This window comes from Pantherophis guttatus, chromosome 11, assembly GCF_059756535.1.
Source record: "Pantherophis guttatus breed Tessera chromosome 11, ASM5975653v1, whole genome shotgun sequence".
In the NCBI taxonomy this organism is placed as follows: domain Eukaryota; kingdom Metazoa; phylum Chordata; class Lepidosauria; order Squamata; family Colubridae; genus Pantherophis; species Pantherophis guttatus.
Window position 1 is genome coordinate 2,937,784 of NC_142073.1, and position 27,970 is coordinate 2,965,753.

A 27,970-nucleotide genomic window follows, 5' to 3' on the forward strand; every position below is an offset into this window, starting at 1 on the left:
ACTGAACCGGTAGCTTTTTTTTTACTACTGGTTTGCCAGAACCGGTAGTTTTTATCATTACCAGTTTGCCCGAACTGGAGCGAACTGGTAGCGTTTCACCCCTGGATAAAACCCAACTCAGGTTTTTCACAAGTTCTGAATGAGTGCTACAACCACAGGATGGTCCAGGCCAGGAGGTTTCATCTCTTATTTTTTGGGTCGTGATTGACTTCTTTGGGGCCTAGAAGCTAGTTCCTTGGATGGGAGCAAACGTTTGCTAAAACGAACGAATGAGTGGATAAATCCAATCACTCAATCAATCCAGAGGAATGAGGTGCGGTGCACAGGGTGTGGTTAAAAAAAAAATAATAGCCAAGATAAAGAGCTTCTGCCATCTGGCTATTTTTACAACCCCTCTGCGGAACAAGACATTAGCAAACCATTTTAAATTGATAAATTTTAAACTATGGGCCAAATTTAATTATTTTAAATCTATTTTTAATCGTATTTATGTATAAATGTTTTTATTTTGGCTGTTCACCGCCCTGAGTCCGAAAGGAGAAGGGCGGTATAGAAATTCGAATAATAAATAAATAAATAAATTTCTATAGCGCGGCCAAGAAGATGGATATAGCCGAGGTGGGGCAGTGGTTAGGGTGCAGTACTGCAACTACTTCAGCTGACTGCTAGTTCAGTAGATCAGCGGATCAAATCTCACTGGCTCAAGGTTGACTCAGCCTTCCATCCTTCCGAGGTGGGATTGTTGAGGGCAATATACTATTTAGTATACTGTCTTTGGTGTAAGCCACCCAGAGTCCTCGGAGAGTGGGCGGCATAGAAATATTATTTATTTATTTATTTATTTATTTTATTGAATATGTATACCGCCCTACTCCCGAAGGACTCAGGGAGTCCTTCGGCCATAGAATAAAACATATAAATACAAAATTTAAAATAGAATAAAACGAATTAAATAATTTGGCTGAACAAATTTAAAACCCCAATAATTTAAAACCAAATTTAAAATTTCCATTTAAAAAGGGGAAAAACTTAGGTCAGGCCAGCTTGATGAAATAAAAAGGTCTTGAGCGCGCGGCGGAAGGTACGGAGATCCGGGATCCTCCGTATCTCCGGGGGGAGCTCGTTCCAGATAGTAGGTGCCCCCACAGAGAAGGCTCTCCCCCTGGGGGCCGCCAGTTGACATTGTAAGCGCTAGGATTTGAATACAGGTAGTCCTTGACTTACAACAGTTCATTTAGTGACCTTTCAAAGTTACAACTGAAAAAAAGTGACTTACGACTGTTTTACACACTTAATAACTGTTGCAGCATTCCCATGGTTATATGTTCAAAATTTCAGACATTCGGCAACTGACTCGTATTTATGACGGTTGCAACAGCCCCTGGATCACGTCATCCCCTTTTGAAACCTTCTGACAAGCAAAGTCAACGGGGAAGCCAGATTCACTTAACAACTACGTTACTAACTGAAGAATTGCAGGGATTGCCTTAACAACAACTGTGGCCAGCAAGGTCATAAAATGGGGCAAAACTTGCTTAACAAATGTCTCGCTTAGCAAGAGAAATTTTGGGCTCTATTCTTGGCCGTAAATCAAGGACTACTTGTATTGTTTTTGAGCAAACTTATCTTCTGTTTTCTGGCAAAAATAAGAAAGAAAAAAAAGAAGGGTTTCCTTTCCTGATTAATTACCAGCAATTAACCTCCATTCTAAACAGAGGTAGATCTTTGCTGAGAAAAACCAGCATTCCAGCTAAAGAGATGCATTAAACTCCTTGCTCTAAAAAAAGAGGCTTATTAAATTTTCCAGGAGCAGTTTTGATTACTTTCTGGACCCATTTTTCAATAAAACTTTGTTTGCCTCTCCATTGCTTAGTTTCTAGGAGATATTTAGTGCAGGGAAGAGTGAGGTGAACAGTTTCTTAAAAGGGCCCAGATTTAATCTGCAACAGTTTCCTTTATTCTCTGATTTTATTGCATCTTATTACTGGTTTCCTGCTGGCTATTTCAGGCCCCCCGAAGGGGAAGGAAAAGAGGCTCCATTTATTTCTCAGATCGCTTTAAAAAAAAAAAAAACAACCCCAAAACCTGCCAAATTTCATTCCTTAGGTATTGAATATCTAAATAAACATATAACCAGCTTGAAACTTTCCTGCCTCTTTAATGGCTTTTGAAATAGCACATGATGCTAAAAGTATCCGTTCTAGCTATTTTATCAGGATAGCAATCAGGTGCGATGAAAGATTAAGCACTTTTAAGAGGGTTTTTTTTTTCTCCCTTCCCATAACAGAAATGTTTGCCCTGAGTTTTATTAGCATAGTTTCATGCAGAGGCTGTGCACATAAATCTTATAAGAACAGAACAAACTGGGGAAAGGAAAATTTGGAGAGAAAAAATACACAGGCAGTTTAAGTTCCCTCATTTGGCAAGTTAGCTCTGGGGTGCTGAAGAATTCTCAGTTGGGTATGTGAAACGGTTCTTCTTGGATTCTCACAGGATAGTGAACTGGGACAACGGGAGATGAGTAGGTTACCAGGTGAATGTGTAATGGGAAACCAAACTACCATTGGTTTTAGGGCTAATGTTGGTGTCAACCCAGCCACTATGTTCTGTTACACCAGGATGTGGGCTTAGAGAGCTGCATGAACCCAACAACTGAAGAGGCGAGGAAGTTTAAGAGTAGTGAAGAGCAGAAGGTCAACCCTTTGAGTTGAGACTCATGTTGAACGTTCATTCTGTCCTCCTCTGCCTACGTCGATCCTCCCCCTTTCCCATTCTTCCACCACTCATTCGTTCCCAGGACGTTCCTTCCCATGATGTTAAACGGACGCTCCAAGAGAATCAATCCCAAAGTCTAACAAGGACTGTGCAAAATGCCATGAGAACGATTAAAAATTACTTTTAAGAGACTTTGAATGGGGGCGATAACAGGGAGAGTCACTTGAGAAGTCACCAGCCGAATACGGTAGGTGGTTCAGCCGAACAATAACACTTTTGTGTCCCTATTAAGACTTGCAGCCAGTGACAAACTCACACGCAGGTCTGAGCGACTCCACCAGCTCTTCTCCCTCTTTGCAAGACCCACATTTCCCTCTCTCTCCCCGGAGTCCCAAAGGTGCTTCTTCAGGAGACAACTGGACTTTCTTGTATGTTCCCCCCCCTTTTTCATATAAATCCTTCCATTCCCCACTATCCTATCAGAGCTTAAAGAAGTTTCTTGAATGAGAAGCGGAACGCCTTCAAAGAAAAGAAACAGGAAAGTCCAGTTGCCTCCTGGAAAAAAAATAAAAAGCACCTTTGGGACAGCCGTGACTTGGATGATGGAGAACCTCTACAGCAGTGTTTCTCAACCTTGGTAGCTTGAAGATGGGTGGATTTCAACTCCCAGAATCCCCCAGCCAGCAGCGCTGGCTGGGGGTTTCTGGGAGTTGAAGTCCACCCATCTTCAAGCTTCCAAGGTTGAGAAACACTGCTCTACAATTTCTCCCTGGAGATTAACCAAAGTGACCCAGAGGAGAAGTCAGATGGTCAGTTCCAACCCAACGATCCCTCCATAGCAAACCTCCTGACCTGCTCTCCTGTCTCCTTGCTGCCCAGGGACTGGTATTTCCGACCCAGATGGAGGAAGGAGGACCCATCCTTGAAGAACTTGGCAAAGCAGTGCTTGGCTCCCATCTTGGTGGGCAGGAGGGGAGCAGGCACAGGTCAGGAGGGCACGCAGCTCAAGAAGAAGCTGCCACAGCTGCAGCTGCTGCTTCTGCGAATTACCTTATATGTTTTTTTCCCCCTGGTTGAAACGCTCACATTCCCTCCTTAGCTCAGGAGGTGCACGGAAAGGTGATCCGGGGGCGTTTACCTGATACCGACACGCAGCAAATGCCCTGCCTGCCACTCACTCGCAACAGATGTCTGGGAGGGGCCAGGTTCTTGCTCAGAACAGCTGACCTACCTGAGCAGGTCTCGTCTGCGGAGGCTCAGCCTTCCTCCAAGTCCTGGGAAACTCGGCGTTGTATGTTTACCAGAGGATTAAAGTCCTATCTGCTGCCCTAGGTCACAATTTGGGCTGAATTCCTACTCTTGCATCACCGTAATTCTAGCCAATTTCTGCAACTGTTCAACTGTGCTGCAGGAGTTGCAAGCACAGAACTTGTGGTTGGTGCATTTCCATATGTGTTTTGTCTGTATAAAGGGGTCTCGTGTCGAGTAAGCCCAATGTAGGTTATTTTGTGTCTTGGGATTGAATCAATCCAGAAATGAGACAAACCGGCATCCAGATTAAGTGAGTGATTCAGCCTTTGTGAGTTTGTGAAGTTGCTGTTGTACTTCTCGTTTACTGCTTTATGGCATTAAAAAAAAAAAAAGAGAAGTCTGGTAGTCCCAAAGGTGCTTTTTGAGGAGGCAACAGGACTTTTTTTTTTTTCTTTTAAAGACGTTTTGCTTCTCATCCACATCCTGTCAGAGCTGAAGAAGCTTCCTGGATGAGAAGCAAAACGTCTTCAAAGAAGAAAAGCAAAGAAAATCCAGTTGCCTCCTGAAAAAGCACCTTTATTTATTTATTTAGTTAGTTCAATTTATATGCCGCCTTTCTCCGGAGATTCAGGGCGGCCTTTGGGATAACCATGATCCCGAGGACTGAGAATCTCTACAGAGAAGTCTGGCAGCATTTTTTAAAAAATTAACAAACTTCATGGAAAGTAGAAACTTCCCCGAGCTGTGGAAAGGATTCCACCAGACTCCTCATGTTTTTGCTATTGTAAGCTGACATGGTTCCCCGATACCCCACCCCTGCCTTGAGGTGTCCACTCTTGGCTTCAAGGCGTTGGTATCCATCTTTCTAAGACTGTTTATCCCTCCCAATGATCTGCTGGGGTGCATCCAGAAGAATCTTTTGGACTGAAGAACCCCCAAAAGGAAGCCGGTAGAACAAGACATTGCTTTTTAAGGGTGGAGATGACGATGCATCCATTTGCCCAATGTCCTTGAAGCCTTCCCAAGACGAAGCACCTCTTCAAAACTTCTCATGACCTTGGAGTTTGGTGAGTTTGGCTAGGTGAGACTGGTTTGGTGAGCCCAGCTAGGTGGTTCAGTAGCTAAGACACTGAACTTGTTGATCAGAAAGGTCGGCAGTTCGGTGGTTCGAATCCCTAGTACAGGTCTCCTATGTGAGCAGGGGGTTGGATTAGATGACCTCCAAGATCCCTTCCAACTCTGTTGTGTTACTTTACTGTTACTGAGTTTGGGTAGGAGCTCAATTTTCTGGCATTTACCTAAAAAGAGGGTGACCCTAAGGTTGTAATGAAACGGTGGGAGTCACTTGTGGAAGAAAACTACATTCTACCCCTTTGTAAAAAAAAACCCATGTAAAATTGCACGCATTTTAGAATGAAGACCTATGTTTCTGCCCCTCTAAAAGGGCTGACGCTGTTGACATCCCCTTCTGTTCATATTTCAGTTGCAAATTACTATTATTATTATTTTAACAAATATTAAATGAATGTTCATAGCGTTTCCAACAATGTTGGCTGGGGAATTCTGGGAGCTGAAGTTCACATGAGTTAAAGCGGCCACATTTGAGAGGCACTGCTGTACAAAAAGACCTTCCAAAAAACATCCAGTCTACGCTGACCTAACCTTTTGGAAAAAGTTCAAGGACTCTGCTTTCCTTTGGTCTTTGCAGAGGAATTTCCTCTGTTTGCACGAGCAATGTGTATTTACAGAGGAGAACACAGCTAACATTCGGCAGAACAACTAGAGGTCATAGTTACCCCATGGAAAGGCTGTGTCGTCGGGAGTTTTACACAATGATCAAACCAACCGTGCTCTTTTTTTTTTTTTCAACCCTCCTAAAATAAATTATCTGGGGTTGATTGGTTTCCTCAATTCAAAGAGCGAAAACCTGACGCCGCTTCCCTCCAAGTTGAAAAGAACATTCTTGTGTCACAGTCCGTAGATCCGTGTGTGAAAATTGCACGGTTGAGGAATTCTTGTCCAGAGGTGGAATAAAATAGCTGCTTTATGGAAGGTTATCTAGGGTTTTTTTTTTTTAAATGGGTTTTTTTTTTTTTTACATTCAAAGTATCTGGAATTTGAAATTTGCAAATGGATCCTGGAGATTTTTTTCCATGTGCAAAGTGCGTTGTCCATTTTGGGCCTGATTTGCCACCTGATCCTATTGCATAACATTTCACGTGGCTGATAGAATTGGGAAGGGGCTTTTTGGATAAGAAAGAGATGCTGAGACCCTAAAAACTCTACAGAGAAGAGCAACAAAGATGATAAGGGATCTGGAGGCTAAATCATACAATGAATGGTTGAGAGAGCTAGATATCAGAGGTGGGTTTCAGCATGTTCTGACCAGTTCTGGAGTACCGGTAGCAAAAATTTTGAGTAGTTCGGAGAACTGGTAAATACCACCTCTGATTGGCCCTGCCCCCATCTATTCTCTTCCTCCCACGTCCCAGCTGATTGGGAGGAAATGGGGATTTTGCAGTAACCTTCCCCTGCCATGTCCACAAGCCACGCCCACCAAGCCATGCCACGCCCACCAAGCCACACCCACAGAACCAGTAGTAAAAAATTTTGAAACCCACCACTGCTAGGTATGTCTAGTCTAACAAAGAGAAGGACTAGGGGTGACATGATAGCAGTCTTCCCAATATTTGAGGGGCAATCACAGAGAAGAGGGGGTCAACCTATTCTCCAAAACACCTGAGGGCAGGACAAGAAGTAATGGATGGAAACTAATCAAGGAGAGGAGCAATTTAGAACTAAGGAGAAATTTCTTGACAGTGGAATAGTTTGCCAGAAGTTGTGGATGCTCCATCACTGGAGGGTTTCAAGAAGAGATTAGACAACCATTTATGTGGAAGGTCTTCTGCTTGGGCAGAGGGTTGGACTAGAACAGGGGTCTCCAACCTTGACACTTTAAGACTTGTGGACTTCAACTCCCAGAGTTCCTCAGCCAGCAAAGCTTGGAGATCTTCTAATCCAGGGGTCTCTAACCTTGACAACTTTAAGACTTTTGCAAACTATTGCAACTATTGCAAAAATTAATATAAGACCCAGTTTTATTTTCGGGGAAACACGGTATTAAAGTATAGAGCAGTGATGGCTAACCTTTTTGCCATTGTGTGCCAGGAAGAGGGGGAGGTTCACGCATGCGCGTGCCCACACCCATAATTCAATGCACCCCACCCTGTGCTTGCGTGCATAACCCCCCTTGCCCCCCACTCCTGGCACTCAATGGCCTGGTAGGCCCGTTTTTCTTTTTCACCTGGCTCCAGATCCTCTCTATGCATCTGGGGAGGGTGAAAACAGCCTTCCCCACCCCCTCGGAGGCCCTCCAGAGGCCTGAAATGGCCCATTTCCCAACTCTCGGTTGGACAGGAAGTGACGTTTTTTGTTGTCCCCAGTCTCCAGAGCCTCTCTAGGTGAGAAAGAAAAATGGGCTTTCCCCACCCACCCTCCAGGCCCTCTGGAGGCAGGAAACAGCCTGTTTCCCTACTTCTGGTGGGCCCAGAAGGCCCGAAAATCAGCTGGCCGGTGCACGCATGCACACCAGAGCTGAGCTGGCGTGCCCACTAATATGGCTACGAGTGCCACCGGTTCACCATCACGGGTATAGAGTTACTAGAAAAAACCACTCTTGTCCATCCTGGTTTTAATGATAAGGGTTGAAGACCATCTAACCCCTTTCCCCGGCAGTAGGTTTATATGAGGCACATTGAAAAAAAATTCAAGCTAGCCTGGCACCAAGAGATCAAAAATGTTTGTCCCTCAGTTATGGTTATCCTTTGCCCATCTAACGTCGTTATTATTTTCCCTTTGACATCACACTTGGCTGGCGGAAGAGTCCTCCTTGAATTAACCAAGATGCTTCTGCGTTTGCTTCACATAACCCACGACATTGCTGGAACTGCGCCCTGCAAAAGAACGGCGGAAAAACAAGCAGTTAAAATAGTAAACCTAAATTAATTTTGAGATTTTTTTTTTTTTTTAAGGAAATGGCAAGGCAAACTAACTCATTTCCATGAAAACAATCTCACTTCCTGTCGCATTTTTGTTTGGCTCCTGGTTTCCAGATCTTTTCCTATATTCTGCACAGTCCGGCCTCTTCAACCCAAAGATCTCTTTCTTGTTTATTATGGTAAAATGAAGGATGAACCTCAACTTATGACTACAATTGGGACCAGGGTTTCTGTCGTAAGTTGTTGCAATCGTAAGTGGAGTCCGACGTGATCTTACGACCATTTTTATGACAGTCGTTAAGTGAATCCATAGTCGTTAAGCGAACACCACAGTTGTAAGAGTGAATCCATCCTTCTGAATATGTGGGGTTTTCTGTCAGAAATTGCTGGAAAAAGGTGCCAATTTGTGATCATGTGACTGGCAGACACTGCAGCTGGTCGAAAATGCGAGCTGGTTGCCCAGTCCCCAACTTGAGACTGTCTGACCATGGGGATGGGGTGATGGTCATAATTGCGAGGACCAATTGTAAGAAGGACTTTTTTTCAGCACTGTTGTAACTTTGGACGTCAAACGTTCAAGAAACGGTTATAAATTGAGGATGACCTAAGTAATCAACCTTTCTAGATCCGTGTTCTTCAGATTGCTGCTTCTCCGAAATACGATTTAATCATGAACTGCTTTTTATGAATGCTCCAACACTGGAAGTTTTTAAGACGAGATTGGACAACCATTTGTCTGAAATGGCATAAGGCCATGATGGCAAACCTATGGCACGCGTGCCCGAAGTGGCATGTGAAGCCATGTTACCCGGCATGTGCGGCCTTGCCTGTTTGTCTTCCGGGTTTCTGGCATGCATGCACACACAATGATCAGCTGTCCTTCGTGTGTGCGGCAGTGCCAAAAACCGGTGAGTGCATGCCCGCCAACCAGCTGATTGTCAGGTCTGCATGAGTGCCAGAACCCGGAAGTTTGGCTTTTCTGGAGCGTGATCCCTTTGCGCACACGGCAGTGCCAGAAACTGGCCTGTGCATGTGTGCTGGCGAGTTGGTTGTTGGGCGTGCATGCATGCTAGAACCCAGAAATTCAGCTTTTCTGGAGCGCAGCCCCGTCGAGGGTGTGCATGCATGAGCAATGCTTCCGCGCGACCTTTCGGCACTTAATGCCGAAAAGGTTTGCCATCACTGGTATAGGGTTTCCTGCCTAAGCAGGGGGTTTGACTAGAAGACCTTCAAGGTCTCTTCCAACTCTGTTATTTTGTTATTTTAGTGCTGAAACTTACCAAAATAGTCCTTGTAGTATTTGGGTCTTAGATTCCATCCATCTGGAGAAGGAAAAAAAAAAAATCAAAGCTTAAGCATCTTCACAAATGCCCATGTTGCACAGATAACAAGCGTGGTGAGCCTTCTTTTCTCTTCAAATCTCTTCAAAAAGGAAACGACAAAGTTGAGTTGGGAACCAACCACCGAGCTGTGCTTTAGTTCTAAGAGCAGGTTTCACAGAGGCAGAGAAACCAAGAAGGATGGAGAACTACAGCAGGAAACAGCAATGCCTAATTTTAGTTTTTGTACCAATTCCCAAAGATCATTCTACACTTGGATATATCTAAATCAGTGGTGTCAAAACTCAAGGCCCAGGGGCTTAGATCTGGCCCACGGGGGCCCCCTGGAAACAGCAAAGGACCAGTGGTGGGTTTCAAAAATTTTTTACTACTATTTCTGTAGGTGTGACTTGGTGGGCGTGGCATGGCTTGGTGGTCATGGCTTGGTGGGCGTGGCAGGGGAAGGATACTGTAAAATGTCCATTCCCATCCCAATCCAGGGGAAGGTTACTGCGAAATCCTCATTTCCTCCTGATCAGCTGGGACTTGGGAGGCAGAGGACAGATGGGGGCGAGGCCAGTCAGAATTTTTACTACTGGTTCTCCGAATTACTCAAAATTTTTGCTACTGATTCTCCAGAACCGGTCAGAACCTGCTGAAATCCACCTCTGCAAAGGACCAACCTGCATTTCCTCTGCCAGCAAAAATGGAGCTCTATTTTCATTGACAGAGGGTTGCAGGAAGCCGTTGCAGCCGAAAACGGAGCTCTGGAGCCCGTTTTCACTGTCAGAGTGCTTAGGCCACCACAGGCACCCCTGACATGACTGACATCAAGCTGGCCACACCCACCCCAGCCCCCCAAGGTCACAACCCTGATGTGGCCCTCAATGAAATTGAGTTTGAGTTTTTATCCTGTCCTGAATGCGAAATAACATCATAACTACGTAGTACAATGGACTTGCAGGGCCAGTGCGACAGGTAACATGTTCACACTGGTGCAATAGGACATTAATATGATTTATTGGGTTAAGGATTTTCTGTCTTCACTGTGAGTTGTTTTGTGTTGGGTGTGTGCACTGAGGGAGCTCAACCAATCTCATTGCACATATGTTGTGCACTGACAATAAAGGTTTGAATTTGAATTTGAATTGAATTTGGACACCCCTGATCTAAATTTTGGAATGTAGAGACAGGGCAAAACTGAACTTCCTCAACTTTTTCTACATCTTGGTTCCAGTTCTTCTCCTCCTCTCACCACCTCTTCTAGGACAACTTCTAACTAGCACAACCTCCCCACGCCTGTCTTCTGCAAGAAGTCCTTATGAATGTGACTTTCACATATTATCCCGCAGGGCCATGACTTATGAACTTGGATGCTTCGCATTCCTGCCAGTAACTCACCCGAGTTCCCACGTAGCTTGATGCACTGTCCCTGGTTGGGGATGCCCTCGGCGGCATTCCCAGGGTGAATGATGTGGCATTCAAATCCCGTTGGACAATGAAGTGGGTCATCTCCATCCTTGGTGGTACTGCATGTTTCAGCTATGGAAGCAAACATCTCAAGATCAACGAAGGCCCCACATGGCACTTTTGGTGCTATCACTGCTGTAGTTCTGCTACTGTACCTTGTAGGACTTCTTCTGGGCCGTCCAGGAGCCAGCCATTTCCACCCAACCAGCGAGGTTTAGGCTGAATCAGCCAGTCTAAAACTTGTTTTTTTTAAAAAAGAGACAGAATATTTCTTATTATGAAGAAGAAGCATCCATAAAGGAGAATATGTGTAGCTCAGGGTTGAAATGAGAGGTCCTCATGGTGTTCTCTAAACTTGGTTGTTTTCTTGGAGACGTTTCATGACCCAAAATAGGTAACATCATCTACGTCAGGGGTGTCAAACTCGAGTTCATTGAGGGCTGCAACAGGGTTGTGTTTGACCTTGGAGGGCAGGGAGTGGGGGGGTGGGGTGGCCAGAGTGGGCATGGCCAGCTCGACATCACTTGTGTGGCAGGTGGGGCGCCTGTGGTGGGCTGTGTGCTCTGCCAGCAAAAACGGATTCCCGAGCTCTGTTTTCGGCCGTGACGGCCTCCTGCAGTCCTCTGCCACTCAAAACGAAGCTCGTGTGGGGAGGGGTGTGTGTGGCTCCCCCGAGCTCCGTTTTCATTGGCAGAGGGCTGCAGGAGGCTGTTGCAACGAAGAACAGAGTCCGGGAGGACCACACGTGGCCTTCCTGAACTTCGTTTTCTCTGGCAGAGGCACCACAGGCTGGTCCTTCGCTGTTTCCTGGGCAGCCCCATGGGCCAAATCTAAGCACCCCACAGTCCGGATCCAGCCCCCTTACCTTGAGTTGGGAACCCCTGATCTACATCAACGAGACTACCACTGACGACGTTACCTAATTCGGATAAGGAAACGTCTGCAAGAAAACAACCGAGTTCAGATAGCACCAAGGAAGAAGACACATTTAACGAGATGAACAGAAGAGGCTATGCCAGTGGGTCGCACCACTGGCCATAACCATGGTTTGATGATCCATGCCATAGGAACCAGTGGTGAAGTCTAAAATTTGTTACTACCGGTTCTGTGGCCATGGCTTGGGGGGTGGGGGGTTAATGTGACTGGGTGGGCATGGCCAATTTATTTTTTTTAACTTTTAAAAGCATTTTTTCTACAACCTCTGAAGAGGTTGTAAAAAAATGCTTTCAAAACTCTCTGACGATTCCAGCTGAGTTGCCTGATCGGCAGAGGCTTTTTTTTTCTTTTCAATGCCTCTGACGATCAGGCAACTCAGCCGGGATCGTCAGAGGTATTTAGAAGAAAAAAAGGGTTTTTTTTCCTTTTAAAAGCCTTTGACGATCCCAGCTGAGCCGCACAATCATCAGAGGCTTTATTTTTTTTACTTTTAAAAGCATTTTTTGCCCAAAGAGGTTGTAGAAAAATGCTTTTAAAAGTAAAAAAAAGCCTCTGATGATTGTGCGGCTCAGCTGGGCATTGGGGGGGGGGCAGGGGCAGGGATTTTTGCTACCAGTTCTCCGAATCACTCACCTCCATCGCTACTGGATCGGGCGATCCGGTCTGAACCGGGAGCATTTCACCCCTGATACGAACACATCCTGTCCCTGTGCATCTTTCATCCTTTTTGTAGACTCCCATAATAGCATCTTGGGAATCAACCAGGTCTACCACTTTAAACAGATGCTGCTTCCATTTACCTTGCACCCGTCCTTGTGAAGGACTCGAAGGACAATTTAAAAACTACCCCACATTCGAGACATTTCAAGCGTTTCAGGGATGGGCCTACTCCGATCGCACCTCCAGCATGAGTTATTATGGGGCTGGTCTACCTGGGGGTGGGGGCACCGATTCTAAGCAGGCGTAGATGCATCCATTATAGCAACAGCGTTTGTGTTTCTCGCATTCAGAGTCCGATCGACAGCTGGGTGCCTCACACGCTCGTTCTGGTAAGGTCTGCGATGGGGGCGGACACCGGTCATTCTTCTGGTAGTGTGCGCTATGGGGATGAAGGGAGTCCTCATAATCCTGGAAGAAAATAGATTTTTTTTACTCGACCCACCCCCCCTTCAGCATTTTTCAAACACCTTCTCCCATCCTTTTCTATCAAACGTGCTAACACACCTATTCACCTTTGTAACTTGATGGATTGTTCAAGGCAGTGGTGAAATCCAATTTTTTTTTATTACCGGTTCTGTGGGCGTGGCTTGGTGAGCGTGGCAGGGGAAGGATACTGCAAAATCTCCATTCCCTCCCCACTCCTGGGGGAAGGATACTGAAAAATCCCCATTCCCTCCCCACTCCTGGGGGAAGGATATTGCAAAATCTCCATTCCCTCCCCACTCCTGGGGAAGGATACTGAAAAATCCCCATTCCTTCCCCACTCCTGGGGGAAGGATATTGCAAAATCTCCATTCCCACCCCACTCTGGGGCCAGCCAGAGGTGGTATTTGCTGGTTCTCCAAACTACTCAAAATTTCCGCTACCCGGTTCTCTAGAACCTGTCAGAACCTGCTGGATTTCACCCCTGGTTCGAGGTTTTCACGCGAACCGAGGAATAGAAAGTTTGCAAGGCATGTTTTTCTTCTGAAAGATTTTTGAAAATTGTATATAATATACCTAGATGTTCCACAAGGTGGCATTAGCTAGCAAGGACAATTCTGCAGAGTCCTCCGCTTGAGAATGGCTCCATATGGAAACTATCTTCTCATCCCTAGTTTTGAGCAGTGAAAAACACCAGAATGCAATGCCGATTAAATTTCATATGTTTGCCAAAGGAGATGACAGAAGTTTATTGATTTTTTATCCGTATTTGCATTTGGGAACAAATAAACAGATGGTGCGTGATCTGCAAACTCCCAACCAACACAGGGAGGGCAAGTTATTATATTTAAACATAGAGCAAACTCCACACTTACTAGCACTGATGATGTTGCCTAGTTGGGCAACGAAATGTCTTCAAGGAAATCACCCAAGCTCAGAGAGCACCAAGCACTCACAAAAAAACCATGAGGATTTATCTGGTGCAAATCTCTTTGAAACAAAGACATGGTCACCAAGCCCTGAAAGCTCCAAGGATCCCACAGTTCTCCTCTCCCTCCTCTCCTCTGCAAACCCCATTCCCTTGTAGCACTGATAATGTTACCTAGCTGGGTTATGAAACGCCTGCAAGAAAACCACCAAGCTGCATTGTTCCCAGATGCAAATACTGCTAGCACTCCCTTCTGTCACTGATGATGTTACCACGCTGGGTCATGGGATGTCAGCAAGAAAACCTGCCAGCTCAGAGAGCACCAAAAACCTCTCAGTTCAACCCTGAGCTACAGATATACAAGTTAAATCCTTCCAATCGGAAGGATGATTGTCTCTTGTCCTCCACCCCCCACCCCCCAAAATGGCTCCGACATCTCCAAGGTCAAGGCACTAAATTTGACTTCACAGCTTCTCCTACTTTGGCCCACATTCTCTTCTAATTAATGAGAGGCATTCTGAGTGTTTCTGCTAGCTCGGGGGATACGCAGATGACCTGCCACCAGGAATAAAAATCCTTTCAAAAGGATTATTACTAATCTTTTCAGATGAGAAAGATTATATCCTACACAGCCTGGACACAAACCAAATTTAGAAGAACAGAATTCCCATTAAATTGGGCCATTCCCACCAAGTGATGTGAGCAGATGTTTTTAGCCAGCAGATATAGGTAACATCCAAATAACACCGCATTTTCACACTTGCTGTGGTTTGACAAAGTTCCCTTCAGGTGAATTTGCCAGATGTCCTTCTTTGTCTGTTCCGACTTTGTTCCATTATCTCTCCAGCTGTCTCAGACCTCTGAGATTTAATCCTTTCAATTAGGTACTGTACTATTCTCATAGTAGTGGAGAAGTGACTTTCTATTAGTATATATGGGAAAAAAAACTATCTGTCATCTTTTTTTTTTTTTTTAATTTGATTTATATGCCGCCCTTCTCCGGAGACTCAGGGCGGCTTACAATGCGTTAAGCAATAGCCTTCATTCTTTTGTATGTTTTATACAAAGTCAGCTTATTGCCCCCACAAACTGGGTCCTCATTTCACCTACCTTAGAAAGGATGGAAGGCTGAGTCAACCTTGAGCCTTGGAGAGATTCGAACCAGCAGAAATTGCAGGCAGCTGTGTTAATTACAGGGTGCACTAAACCCCTGTACTATCAAGGCTCTTTTGGGGGTCCTCTTGAGGGACCAAGGAAGCATCTCGCTGCCCCTTGCAACTCACAATGATATGATAGGAAGGAAAAGGATGTCAGCAGTCTCTAAGTCTCTGACTTAGTCCCTGTGTGGACAGCACTGGCTCTTTGGCTTTGAAATGGAGATGAGCACCGCCCCCTAGAGTCGGGAACGACTAGCACATATGTGCGAGGGGAACCTTTACCTCACCTATAACTTGATTAATCTATGAGAGTTAATCATAAAGTCTGCCACTGGGAGTCTCCCTTTGCATATTTGTTAATATTGGAGAAACTAAGGAGAGGAGTAACCAAGTCTAATGCACCATCAAAAGGTACCCATATACTCACTCATTCCAAAGAATTTCTTTTATTTATACATACAGATCTAAAACAAACTAGCAAAATCCTCTCAAGCTATCCAGGAGCCTGGATAGCTCAGCAGACTAATGCATTGTAATTTAACTCCAGCTGTCTGCAATTAGTAAGTTTGAATCTTGCCAGGCTCAAGGTTGACTCAGCCTTCCATCCTTTCTAAGGTAGGTAAATTGAGGACCCAGTTTGTGGGGGCAATAAGCTGACTTTGTATAAATATACAAAAGGATGAAGGCTATTGCTTAGCGGATTGTAAGCCGCCCTGAGTCTTCGGAGAAGGGCGGCATATAAATCAATTTTTTTTAAAAAAATGTCCTTGAGTTCAGTGGAGAACACCATTCCTCCTCTTTCCACCACCCCCTCTCTTTTTTAAAAAAGTTTTCATTCCTGAAAATTCTCAGGGCTTCTTGTTACAAAGAGAGGAAACGGTCTTTCAAAGAAACAGCGATAAAAAAACACCTTGGCCTTTTAACCTCAAACAATTCTCCAGGCCCTTTGGGACTTCCACCTGCCCCAGAGTTGGTTTCCTCCCTTGGGGAAGCCAACTCCACCCAACAGTCCACAGCTCTGGGTTGGTGCCACAGCTTCCTTTATGGTTCCCCAGAACCAGGTTGGAAGGTCTTTGAGATTGGGTCTTGGGAAGACGTGGGAAGAACACCACGAAGCCTGTTTGAAAAAGGAGCCAAGTTGTATCCGAACACACCATGGGAGAATCTTATCCTGGAACCCACCAAGAAGATTTGATTTATTTATTTAAACCAAGATTTGATTTATTTGGCTGAGGCCAAATAAATCGCTGGGGAAATTCCAGGTCAAAATCCTGCATGTGTTCAAGACAGTGTTTGGAAAACTATGTAAATTTTGGCACAATTTTATCAGCAGACATGGATGTGGGCTATGACAGAATGGAATGGGGAGGGGAGTGGAGGGGAGGGGAATGGAATGGAATGGAATGGAATGGAGTGGAGTGGAGTGGAGTGGAGTGGAGTGGAGTAGAATAGAGTGGAAGAATTGAATGGAGTGGAGGCGAGTGGAGTGGAGTGGAATGGAGTGGAGTGGAGTGGAAAAATGGAATGGAGTGGAGTGGAGTGGAGCGGAACGGAACGGAACGGAACAGAACGGAACAGAACAGAACAATAACAGAGTTGGAAGGGACCTTGGAGGTCTTCTAGTCAAACCCCTTATAGGGGACCCTATACCATTCCAGACAAATGGTTATCCAACATCTTTTTAAAAATTTCCAGTGTTGGAGCATTTACAACTTCTGGAGGCAAGTTGTTCCACTGGTTAATTGTTCTGTCAGGAAATTCCTCCTTAGTTCTAGATTGCTTCTCTTCTTGGTTGAGGAGAAAGGTTCATATGGTAGAGAGATTTTTTTTTTTTAATGATCATGAATCTCTTGACAATCATATTTGCCAGGTAAAATACCAAGATTTCATGTTGCCAGATGTGGGATTGGCCTTCTGACCACGTGCATGGGAGAGCCTCAATCATCCAGATTGTCCCAAAGGTGCTTTTCAAAAGACAACTTGTCTTTTTTTGCGTGTCTTTTTCCTTGAAAACCTGGAGAAGCAAAATGTTTTTAAGGAAAAAAATCCTGCAAGAAAGTCCAGCTGTCTTTTGAAAATCACCTTTGCATTATAAGCATTTCATACCAGTAAACAAGATTTGTAAGGCAGCCATCCAGTGAATTAATAAAATATCTGATCTTAAACGTGTTGTCTCATTATGCCTGAAAGCTCTTATTTCCTAAAAAAAGTATTCCAGAGTTAATTCTTTTTTAATTCTGCTTTTCCCTCCCCTATTATTTATTTTTGAAGAGATGCCAGTGTTTGAAAACAATTAATTCATGAATTTCGCTGGTTTCCTACATCCCACTAACCAAAGGGTTATTGTTAAAAACTGACTCATATTAAGAAGCTATATGTGTTTGAAAAGTGGCAGCCACAAACCGTATATTTGTGAGTTAGCATTTTAGGCAACACAAAACTTTTGGATGCATAGATTATTGGCTACCTCTTTGCCAATATTAAGAAACTGTTTTCTTAAGAAGAATTCAGTTCTATTCTGCAGTTTCAGAATCAGGATGAACACATAATTAAGAATAAGTTTCTCTCTGATTCTCTTAGGACTTATATTTGAAGAAATACATAGTGTTCCTACATATTTTAACTTCCGCAAACATTAAAACAGTCCAGAAAGCATATATAACTAAGATTTCAGTTATTGGAGCTATCAAAACACCCACCCATAAATTAAAAGCACAATAAACAGGCTGTAACCTGGTGTAAATTCAACTATAACTCACCATGGGCAAGTAAGGAAAAGAAATCACAATTTATCACCCTAAATTCCACAATTATTACTTTTTTTTTCAATTCAATAGGCTAAGATAATTAACAGAGCAAAGTTAATTAAAAAGAGAAAAGTAAAGTTTCGCAGCAGAGAAGTTACCTCCCTGCTCCTAAATTAGGTGTAAGTACATAAGTGGGTAGAGTAACCGTATCAAACTTGTCCCTTTGTGGAAACAGAAGTGAAATTAAAGTAAAAATAAAAAAAAACATCTTTAAGGGAGTCTTTGCTTGATTAGACCACATCCCTTTTGGCAAAGAATATTTCTCCAGATGTGTGCCAAGCAACACAACTCAACCCAAGCCAGAAGACTTACGTTTTGTTAAACTCTCGGGGGATTTAGGACAGAGAAAATGTATGACGAGCAAAGACCTGATGGGGATGGAAAGTCCGATGAAACTATGACAAAAATCTGAAGACAGATGTTGACAGAACTTAGCCAAGTGTGGAAGCTTCTAATCATTCGATTTTTCTGGAGAGAAAGCTGAAAGACTTACTTGTGAGTTTTCTTTCCTTCAAAGACTAGCAAACCACCCTGAAGCCTAACTATAAAACCTACATTCCGTACATGTTGTTACATCTTCAGCAGAAGGTCAGACTAAGTGACCTCGGAGGATTCCTGCAATGCGTCGCAGTTCTACCCTTCCCCTTTTCTTGACTGCAGCTTTTACTTACGTCGTAATTCTCCGCCAGCTTCAATGGGGAAGCCTTCAGTTGTCTTCTCCAGCGCCTCTTTGCATAGTTCCAGGACGGGTAGAGCAGAAACACGAGGCATAAAGTTGTTGTGAAGAACCTGGTGCAAAAATGCAGCTTGCTCCCCATTCTACGTCCTCCTCCAGCTGCCTTTGTGGGCCCTATCCAAAAAAAAAAAAGAAAAAAAAAAGAAAAGAAAATTGCAAACCCCTGTGGAGGATGGAATTTGCTTCAGCTTTCTTTGCAGGAGAAAAGAAAAAGGCAGGAATGGAAGTTAGCTAATCCGCCGAAGTCAAATTCTCTTCTCTCCCAGACGGTTTGTCCTTAAAAGGGTTCAAGACCGGGTCCAGAAAGGATGCTGTGGCGTTGCCAATAAGTTCCTTGCTCCAAGTTGGATCCGTTGCTCCCGATCTTGCGATTGCTCCCAAGCGGAGGTCTCCCCACCTCTCCCCGGCCACCCAGCTTTCCAAGGAAAGATAGATGAAAAGATTATTTTTAGACCTTTGTCTCAACATCTGGCTCTCCTAAAACGGACCCACAGAGAACGAGAGAGAGAGAGAGAGAGAGAGAGAGAGAGAGAGAGAGAGAGAGAGAGAGAGAGAGAGAGAGAGAGAGAGAGAGAGGTGGTGGGTGGTGGAGGGAGGTCATTCAAATTAGGAGGGGAAGAAAGGATCGGATGTCAGCCGCTGGGAGCGAAGAAAAGGAGAAAGCTGGGAAAATAATAAGAAGGATGTGATAAAAACGGTCTCCAAGGAATAGGAAGGACATGTTGGAGCAAACAGCTTTTCCAGGAAAGTCCATCACAGCTGTTAAGGGCCTTTTCTTCTTTCTAATTTTCTTTTCTTTTCTTTTCTTTTCTTTTCTTTTCTTTTCTTTTCTCTTTCTTTCTTTCTTTCTTTCTTTCTTCCTGTCTGCCTGCCTTCCTTTCTCTCTCTCTCTCTCTCTTTTTTCCTTCCTTCTTTCCTCTCCCTCCCTCCCTCCCTCCCTCTTTCTTTCTTTCTTTCTTTCTTTCTTTCTTTCTTTCTTTCTTTCTTTCTACCTGGTGGCCAACCAAGGTATACAACCCTTTTATTTTTACTTTTCTTTTATTTCATATTGCGGGGAAGCCAAAGACGTTTAAGAATCTCAGAGTCCTGCAAGGAATCCAGAAGATCGTTTTAGCATCTTGTTGGGCCAGAAAACACCAGAGAATCTGCAATGGTTGGAATAACCATTTCAAAAAAAAACAGAGATAACCATGAAACAGGGATAGATTCAAACCTAGCTAAAACCAAAGAACGCTGTGTTGATTTCTGTATTCTGTATTTGCACTTCTGATGCGTTTCTAACGATGCATCCTAGGAGTCAAGGAAACCCCAAATCTTAAACAGACAAGGAACAAGTCTCTCTTATAAGATAATCCTCATTTAGCAACCGTTTGCATTTATGATGTTGATGGGGAAAAAAACCCACTTTGCAACCGATCCTCGGATTTACAATTTTGGCAGATCTGTAAAGCAAAGGAAAAATGAACTAAGATCCTAAGCAGAGTCATGTTTTCACTTAACAACATCTTAGATTAACAATCGAATGGTTGGTTCTAGTTATGGTAACTCAATGTGGACTCCCTATATCATGAAGCAATCTATTATTGTATTCTTTCATTATTTTTGTGGATGTTGTTTTCCTTTGGTGGGTTTGCAATCGTTTGTTTGCCTCCTAGCCGGCCTCTATGGAAGCCAGTTTAACAAACAAAACTTGATAACCATGTGGCCTTTATCTCTATCAAACAACGATCGTTCACATTATTTGAAACTTAAAGGAAAACTGAAGGCCTCATTTGAGGGGTTGTTTTTTTGCCCAACTGTGCACTGCGTGAAACGAACTACGTGTGCCTTATTAAGGAAGGCACCCCACAGGAAGGATAAATTGGCACGGAGACGTAGAAATACACCAAGGATTCTTACATTTGAAAAAAAGAAAATGCAGGTAATCCTTGACTATGATTGGGACCAGAATTTTTGTTGCTAGGCGAGGCAATTCTTAAGTGAGTCGTGCCAGTTTTATCACCATTTTTGCCACGGTTGTTAAGCGAATCACTGTAGTTATTCACACTGCTCACTGCCAGGAGTTCGATCCTAACAGGCTCAAGGTTGACTCAGCCTTCCATCCTTCCAAGGTGGGTAAAATGAGGACCCAGATTGTTGGAGGGAAGAGGCTGACTCTGTAAAACCGCTTAGAGAGGGTTGTAAAAGCATTGTGAAGCGGTATATAAGTGCTGTTGCTATTTTCCTTCCTTCCTTCCTTCCTTCCTTCCTTCCTTCCTTCCTCCCTCCCTCCCTCCCTCCCTCCTCCCTTCCTTCCATGATGCACAGTGGTTAGAATGCAATATTGCAGGCAAACTCTGCCCACTGCCAGGTGTTCAATCCTGACTGTCTCAAGGTTGACTCAATCTTCCATCCTTGACATGTTACCCTGATGTCTGGATTTCAGTCGGTTGTGACAGTTGGGGCACCAGCAGCCTCCAAATATGGATGCCCAGCAAAGAGCACAGAGATATCCAGTAACATAATCTTTGTTCTGGGCGCCTCGTGTGGAAAGCGGCAGCAGCACCGCAGGAAGACCTCTGCTGTCAGGACTCCGCAACATCACATTAATCAGTCACCCGTAACCAAAGACAAAGCATTTTGGTCACCGACGCCTGTTGGGGATTTGTTCAAAGACCGCCCAGGGTCCTCGTCTAATGAAATGGGGAAAGTGCTCTCTGGAAGGGAGGAACTGCGGGGGGCGGGGGGGCGCAGTTGCCGCTACCAGTTCGCCCAAAGTGGTACGAACCAGCTGAATGCCACCTCTGAAGGTGTAGTACCACTGTACTACATATTATCTCCAACAGTATGGATAGGCAAGATAATATTAGTTCCTAGGAAGCACAAATGAAAACTTGCTGGAGTTATGTTTTATGCAGCGTTGGGATTTCATGCAATTGTTGGTAAATTCGTCCATCGGCTTGCATTGTTATATACAGTGGCTTGGCAGGGACCTTAAATCCAGTCCTGCAACACATTTCGTGAAGTCTAAGGAGACAGAGAGTCTGTACAAAACGCATTCCTGTTGTGTTTCCTACAGTTGAGCCAAGGACCACATGGTATGGTGCACTCACAGCTGCACATTGGAAGAATAGAAGAAGTGTGGCCTGCATACTTCTTTTTTTTTTTTTAAAGAAGAGACTAACAGTGTAGTTCTTTCTTTTTTTTTTCTTTTTTTGTTTTTGCATTTGGGGAGATTTGGGGCCAAAGGACTGCTCTGAATTAAAGCCACCATCAAGTCCCTTCCTTACAATTAAGAAAAAAGTCCATTAGCACCCTGGCCCCATCGATTTTCACCCAATCCGTGAGCAGAAAGTTAAGTAGCAGAAGGGTGGTCTCTTCTCAAGGGTGTGTGGATTTTCATTTATGAAAAGAATTTTCCAGTTGGCACCAGAAACAAAATGTTAAGTCCCCACAGTCTTCATCCATCCAAGCATTGGGGACCTTCAGACCAGTTTCTGGCTCTTTTGTCTACTTAAACCCAACCCAAAAGTCTTTTGTCATTCAAGGTTATGAACTGCCAAGGCAGCTTGGCCTCAAAGCTGCAGAACAGAGTTCAGCTGTTCTCATCACCAGAGACGATGGAGATGTCCATTTGGCGTTGCCCCTCCTTGGGATGCTCTCACGGTGACCTCAGCTTTTGTGTAGGGAAGCGTCAATCAACCGGCAATGCCATTCAGAGCGCTGCCTTGAGAAAGCTGCGGATAATAAGGAGGTCACCGCAAAATGAACTGTGTCATGGCTTGTTTTCTGATCCATCATAAAAACTTCCAGCTACATCATGTCCCTTTGGGGAGTGGAGAAGAACCAGCCTTCTCAATTGGTCCTTGACTGAAATGATTGATTTACTGGGTCAGTTCATAGTCCAACTTTTTCTTCCAGAGCTCAAAAAGGTTAGTATAAGAATCTTTCTGCATTTTATCCCAAAGACAGACAACCTCTGAGGTTGGGTGTGCTGAAGAAGAAGGAGTCAAGCTATTCTCCAAAGCACCTGAAGGCAGGACAAGAAGCAATGGGTGGAAACTCATCAAAGAGGGAAGCAACCTAGAACTAAGGAGAAATTTCCTAACAGTAGGAACAATTAGCCAGTGGAACAACTTGCCTCCAGAAGTTGTAAATGCTCCAACACTGGAAGTTTTAAAGAAGAGGTTGGATAACCATTTGATGTAGGGTTTCCTGCCTAGGCAGGGGGTTGGACTAGAAGACCTCCAAGGTCCCTTCCAACTCTGTTCTTCTCTTCTCTTCTCTTCTCTTCTCTTCTCTTCTCTTCTCTTCTCTTCTCTTCTCTTCTCTTCTCTTCTCTTCTCTTCTCTTCTCTGGGTGATGGACCCAAAGTCCCACTTGGGGGTTTCCATGACTGAGTATTCCAAGGCTTAAAACAGGATGTCCCCACTCCTCCACCCCCCTCTTTAACCATATCTTTGTGGTTGAGTGAGGCCATATCTTTGATATCAGCCAAGGATATCAGCTGCCAGCTAGTTCAGAAACATTCTGATAGGGATGCAAACAACGAATGGTTTCACAGATGGCCAAAGCATTTTTGGACCGAATCTTAGCAAGGATGAGTAAATAAGAAGAGTGTATAGTCAACCTGAGGAGTCCTGGATTCAAATTCCTTCTTGATTACTGAGATCAAAACCATGTTTTCTAAAGTGTAAAGTCTTTGTCTGGGGGCGAGTGTGTTTCTGAAACAGCCATTGGCTTGTTATTGTGAGAATAAAACGAGGGGGACTCTCCTGGATTGCTGCGTTGAGGTCCTCATGGGAATATTGAGATGGAACAGTAACAAGCAAACCCGGTTTGCCATAAACTGTGTTTTACAAACCTTGGTGATTTACACAAGTTCAGTTGAAGCAAATCTCGTGTTTTCATTAGCATCTGAAGGGAGGATTTAATCCAGGGCGTAAGGAAAACATTCTAAACTCATTTGGACTGCAGAGCTCTGTTAGAAATTAAACACGTTGCTTTTTCTCAAATATTTATGCAATGCAGACTTTCTGGGCGATGACAGCTTTAAAAGTGGATTGTTACTGAGCTCCCTCTGCTGGAAGAAATATCTCCAAGGTGAAGATGCAAAATTGAAAGATGCTATCCAGTTCACAAATTATCTTGTGTACTAACGGAAGAGAATATTTGTAGCGTGGGGTTGAACTATGGGGTCCTTGGTGCTCTCTGAGTTTGGCTTGTTTTCTTGCAGAAGTTTCATGACCCAACTAGATAACATCATCAAGTCTAGAAGGGAGTGGGGTTTGCTCTCTGTTTATATACAAATGGCTTGCCCTGGCTGAATTGGTGAGGGTGTGGTTTTCTCCTTGGTAGTTCCTTGATTCAAGAAACATTCCAACTAGTAAAGAATTAAGGAACTACTAAGGAGAAAGTCAGGTGGCTCAGTGGGTAAGACGCAGAGCTTGTCAATCAGAAAGGTTGGCAGTTCAGCGGTTCGAATCCCTAGTGACGCATAACAGGGTGAGCTCCCGTTACTTGTCCCAGCTTCTGCCAACCTAGCAGTTCGAAAGCACTTAAAAAATGCAAGTAGAAAAAATTGGGACCATCTTTGGTGGGAAGGGAACAGTGTTCCGTGCGCCTTTGGCATTGAGTCATGCCGGCCACATGACCATGGAGACATCTTCGGACAGCGCTGGCTCTTCGGCTTTGAAACGGAGATGAGCACCGCCCCCTAGAGTTGGGAACGACTAGCACATATGTGCGAGGGGAACCTTTACCTTTACCTTTAAGGAGAAAGTCACACCTTCACAAACACAGATAGAGCAAGCTACTAAAGATAAACAGGAGCAAACCACAGACTCACACTGATAATGTGACCTAGTCAGGTAATAAAACATCAGAGGTGAACCTGTTATAGACCCAGTGACCTAGAAGTGGCCTCAGGAGGTTGTGAGTTCGATCCTAGGTAGGGGCAGATGCAGTGGTGGGATTCAGCCAGTTCGCACCACTTCGGGAGAACCGGTTGTTAACTTTCTGAGCAGTTTGGCAAACTGGTTGTTGGAAGAAATCATTAGGGCAGGTTGTTAAATTACTTGAATCCTACCACTGGGCAGATGTAGAGTCTCCTGCTTGGGCAGGGGGTTGGACTAGATGACCTGCAAGGTCCCTTCCAACTCTGTTAATCTGTTAAAATATCTTTAAAGATAATTGATAAATTCCTGGAGCTATTTAATGCTAGACAGAATCAGAATCACAGGCACTGTTCTGACTTTTTTTTTTTGGACACTGCAAAAGACCTTGCCATTATGTTTTGATTCAAATCTCAGATTTCCTCTCTGTAGCTGTGGCTGCCCAAGGAAAAGGGAAGGCAATTCACTATGTCAAGGAACGTGTTTGTAATAGGATCTGTGAGGCTGGCTTGATACCATTCTCCAAGATTGAATCAGAGTTTTATTTTAGCTAAGGAGACCAAAAAAGCTGAAAATTGTCCACAGAAGAAGCGGATATTTTCATGAGGGCTTCCGGCTCCCTTAACTCTCTTAATGAATTGTTTTTGGTAGAAGAGGAGTCCTAATTTAAAACCAGAAAAACACCAGGCCTCTAGTCTTAAATAAAGATTCTTCTTCCGCTAATGTCCGGCTGCATCTGGATTTGGGCCCCTTTTATAAACAAAGTAGAAAGCTTGGCTTGCTTTGATTTCCAACAAATTAGCTGTTTTCTTCCCTTGCAGCTTAAATTTAAGAGTTCTAATTTTCTCTCCACCACCATTCCCAATTCTTTATTATTGACATGGTCTGCACCTTTGTTTTTTGTTTTTTTCCAGATTTGAAGTTGAGTTTGTCTTTGCCAGGGATTTGAGTTTGAGTGTCTCCAATTCTGCTAGTTATTAAGACCAGATGCCTGCAATTACTGCAGGTTTGAATCTAGCCAGGCTCAAGGTTGACTCAGCCTTCCATCCTTTCTAAGGTAGGTAAATTGAGGATCCAGTTTGTGGGGGCAATAAGCTGACTTTGTATAAAATATACTAAAGTATGAAGGCTATTGCTTAACGCATTGTAAGCCGCCCTGAGTCTCCGGAGAAGGGCGGCATATAAATCAAAATTAAAAAAAAAAGTTAATTGGATGAGTTTATTAGGCAGGTAGACCAAGTGGTGTGGTGTCCTAGAGGTGGAGCTCTCACCTCACAATCAGGAGGCCATGAGTTCGATCAAAACTCCACACTGGCGACAGGAAGGGCATCTGGCCAGTAACCACTCAGCTCCATTCAGCTGCCCGCAAGGGATTAATGGGGTCATTAAAAGGAAATGATGATTAGGCAAGTAGATCAGGGGTTTCCAAACTTGACAACTTTAAGCCTTGTGGAGCCAGGGGAGAGATTAAGTGTTTTTCTATCGAGGCACCTGGTCTGCCCCAGCATGTGAGAGGGAGCGTATTGCTTCTCTTTCGCCTTTCAGCTCCAATCCAGGAGCCCTCAAGCAGTTACATTCATGACAAACCATTTTATACCAAATTTATATTTGCTGATAAAGAAATAAAGGGAGACTAGTATAGATCTATTTCAAGCTATTTAGCTCTCATCAGCTAGCCATACCCTTACTCGGATTCGAACTTGGGCTGCCTGCATATTAGGCAGTTGTATTAACCTCTGAACCACAAGTAATACAACTGCCTCATATGCAGGCAGCCCAAGTTCGAATCCCAATATATCCTGTATTATAGGCAGAGACAATAAAGTAACTAGTTTGAACGCAAGCAAGCAAGCAAGCAAGAAAGAAAGAAAGAAAGAAAGCAAGCAAGAGAGAGAGAGAGAGAGAGAAAAAGAAAGAGAAAGAAAGAAAGAAAGAAAGAAAGAAGAAAGAAAGAAAGAAAGAAAGAAAGAAAGAAAGAAAGAAAAGGAAAGAAAATGATTAGATGAACATCAACAGAGGACAAAACTCACCTGCAAACCTCTTTCTAGCTGTCTACAAAGGCCATCTGATTTACGCAGCCGGTTTCCGATTTGCCTGGAATTCAAGGGTCTTCCCATATGGCACAGAAGGCTACAAATCAACCACAGCCATCCCAGAACGGTGCCCTTTGATGAGAAACAAAGCAGGAAGAAAATTAGTTTTGGCATCCACCGAGTGGGGCTAATTATCAAGAACAAATGTGTGTCAGGTTTATTGAGTTTCACATCTGGAAGAAGACGCCCGAGGAGATCAGGCATCGCCGAAGGAGTTTCGACGTCCCTCTAGAGTAGGACCAAGTCTAAAAATACACAGCTTGCAACCCCGTGGTAGATACGGAATTGATTACTACGGCCACTCCGCTGGGCTGTTTTGGCATTCACGTAGATGGATTACAGCGTCAGGGACAAAACTGTTTCATCTTTATTACTTTTTAATTTGGGCTTTCTTAATTACAGGGATTCTGCCAGTGCTGGTGCAAAGGTGATTGTTTACCAGGGAGGAAGCTGGGAACAGGGTCTTTGGAAGCTCGGCAATGAAGGTTGGGTCCTGCTGGTTCACGCAGAAGGTAATTTGGATTAACGGTATTTTAAAACTGTCATTTCATCCAGCTTGGATAATATTTAAGATTTTTATGAATGCCGGGGAGAAATGCTCAAAGGATGTAGGTTCCCACGCAAAGTCCTTTCCACTGTTGTTTTGACAGGCAACTTTTCGCTTGCTAGGGAAGTGTTCTTCTTATGCAAAACAGATGGTGGGGGTAATGTGACTGGGTGGGCGTGGCCTTTTTTTTTTTTTTACTTTTAAAACCATTTTTTTAAAAACATTGGCGAAGAGGTTGTAAAAAAATGCTTTCAAAAGGCTCTGACCATCCCAGCTGAGTTGCCTGATCGGCAGAGACTTTTTTTTCTTTTAAATGCCTCTGACGATCCAAGCTGAGTTGCCTGATCGTCAGAGGCATTTAAAAGAAAAAAAAGCGTTTTTTTCTTTTAAAAGCCTTTGATGATCCCAGCTAAGCTAAGCTAACCTCTTTTGGCCGAAGAGATTGTAGAAAAAATGCTTTTAAAAGTAAAAAAAAAAAAGCCTCTGATGATTGTGCGGCTCAGGGATTTTTGCTACCAGTTCTCCGAACCACCCACCTCCATCGCTACCGGATCGGGTGATCTGGTCCGAACCGGAAGCATTTCACCCCTGGTTTCATATAATTTTACTACCGGTTCATCGCACACCAAAAATGTGCCTGCGCGCCTTCTGCATGGCTTGCACGCATGTGCGAGGCTTAGAAAACGTGGCTAAATAGGACGCATAGTGCCGGGACGGGTCGCCACTATGGAATACCAGCACTGCTGACGACCTTTCTTGTTGTTAAGCGAATCACTGCCATTGTTAAGTTAGCCACACAGTTGTTAAGTGAATCTGGCTTCTCCATTGACTTTGCTCGTCAGATGGTTGCAAAACGGGACCCTGCATGACCCTGGGACACTGCAACTGTCATAAGTACATGCCAGTTGCCAAGCTTCTGGATTTTGATCATGTGGCCATGGGGATGTTGCAACGGTCGTAAGTGTGAAAAACGGTCGTAAGTCCCTTTTTTCAGTGC

At 44.1% G+C, this 27,970-nt stretch overlaps 3 protein-coding genes across 6 annotated transcripts in view; 1 reads left to right on the plus strand and 2 right to left on the minus strand.

Annotated features, from left to right (window-relative positions):
• The window catches only part of ATP2C2 (ATPase secretory pathway Ca2+ transporting 2), a 32,320-nt gene extending 28,479 nt beyond the window's left edge, over positions 1–3,841 (minus strand). The window contains exon 1 of the mRNA XM_034426540.3: positions 3,568–3,841. Within this exon, the coding sequence (XP_034282431.2) occupies positions 3,568–3,672 (105 nt within the window). The 5' untranslated portion in view covers positions 3,673–3,841. The remainder of the gene's footprint in view (positions 1–3,567) is intronic.
• A 3,799-nt stretch (positions 3,842–7,640) lies between these two features.
• Positions 7,641–27,105, minus strand: WFDC1 (WAP four-disulfide core domain 1). 3 transcript variants are annotated; one of them, XM_087876977.1, is made up of 8 exons: positions 26,866–27,105; positions 26,364–26,498; positions 18,396–18,574; positions 12,622–12,817; positions 10,909–10,992; positions 10,685–10,825; positions 9,245–9,286; positions 7,641–7,919 (listed from the first exon to the last, which is right to left on the minus strand). In XM_087876977.1, exons 3-8 carry the CDS (start codon positions 18,540–18,542, stop codon positions 7,861–7,863), a joined length of 669 nt encoding a protein of 222 aa, XP_087733103.1. In that variant the 5' UTR covers positions 18,543–18,574; positions 26,364–26,498; positions 26,866–27,105; the 3' UTR covers positions 7,641–7,860. The 3 variants fall into 3 exon arrangements, with proteins under 3 accessions (XP_087733103.1, XP_087733104.1, XP_034282430.1); XM_087876978.1 differs by lacking the exon at positions 26,866–27,105 and having other exon boundaries at positions 26,364–26,681; XM_034426539.3 differs by lacking the exons at positions 26,364–26,498; positions 26,866–27,105 and adding an exon at positions 18,915–18,996.
• Positions 21,778–27,970, plus strand: part of KCNG4 (potassium voltage-gated channel modifier subfamily G member 4) — a 33,509-nt gene continuing 27,316 nt past the window's right edge. Inside the window, exons 1-2 of one of the 2 annotated variants that reach the window (XM_087876976.1) lie at positions 21,778–22,371; positions 26,829–26,938. The gene's annotated coding sequence lies outside the window, so the exon portion shown is untranslated. Of the gene's footprint in view, positions 22,372–26,640; positions 26,939–27,970 lie in introns of those variants that run through there. The other variant, XM_087876975.1, reaches the window with a different exon arrangement.

Excerpts from the sequence above, each read along its gene's own strand:
- WFDC1 (XM_087876977.1), bottom strand. The coding sequence starts at position 18,542 with ATGGGGAGCAAGCTGCATTTTTGCACCAGGTTCTTCACAACAACTTTA. Across the intron at positions 12,818-18,395 it reads AGCTGGCGGAGAATTACGAC|GATTATGAGGACTCCCTTCA; the intron begins GTAAGTAAAAGC and ends ATTTTCTTCCAG. Across the intron at positions 7,920-9,244 it reads ATACTACAAGGACTATTTTG|GGCGCAGTTCCAGCAATGTC; the intron begins GTAAGTTTCAGC and ends GTTCTTTTGCAG.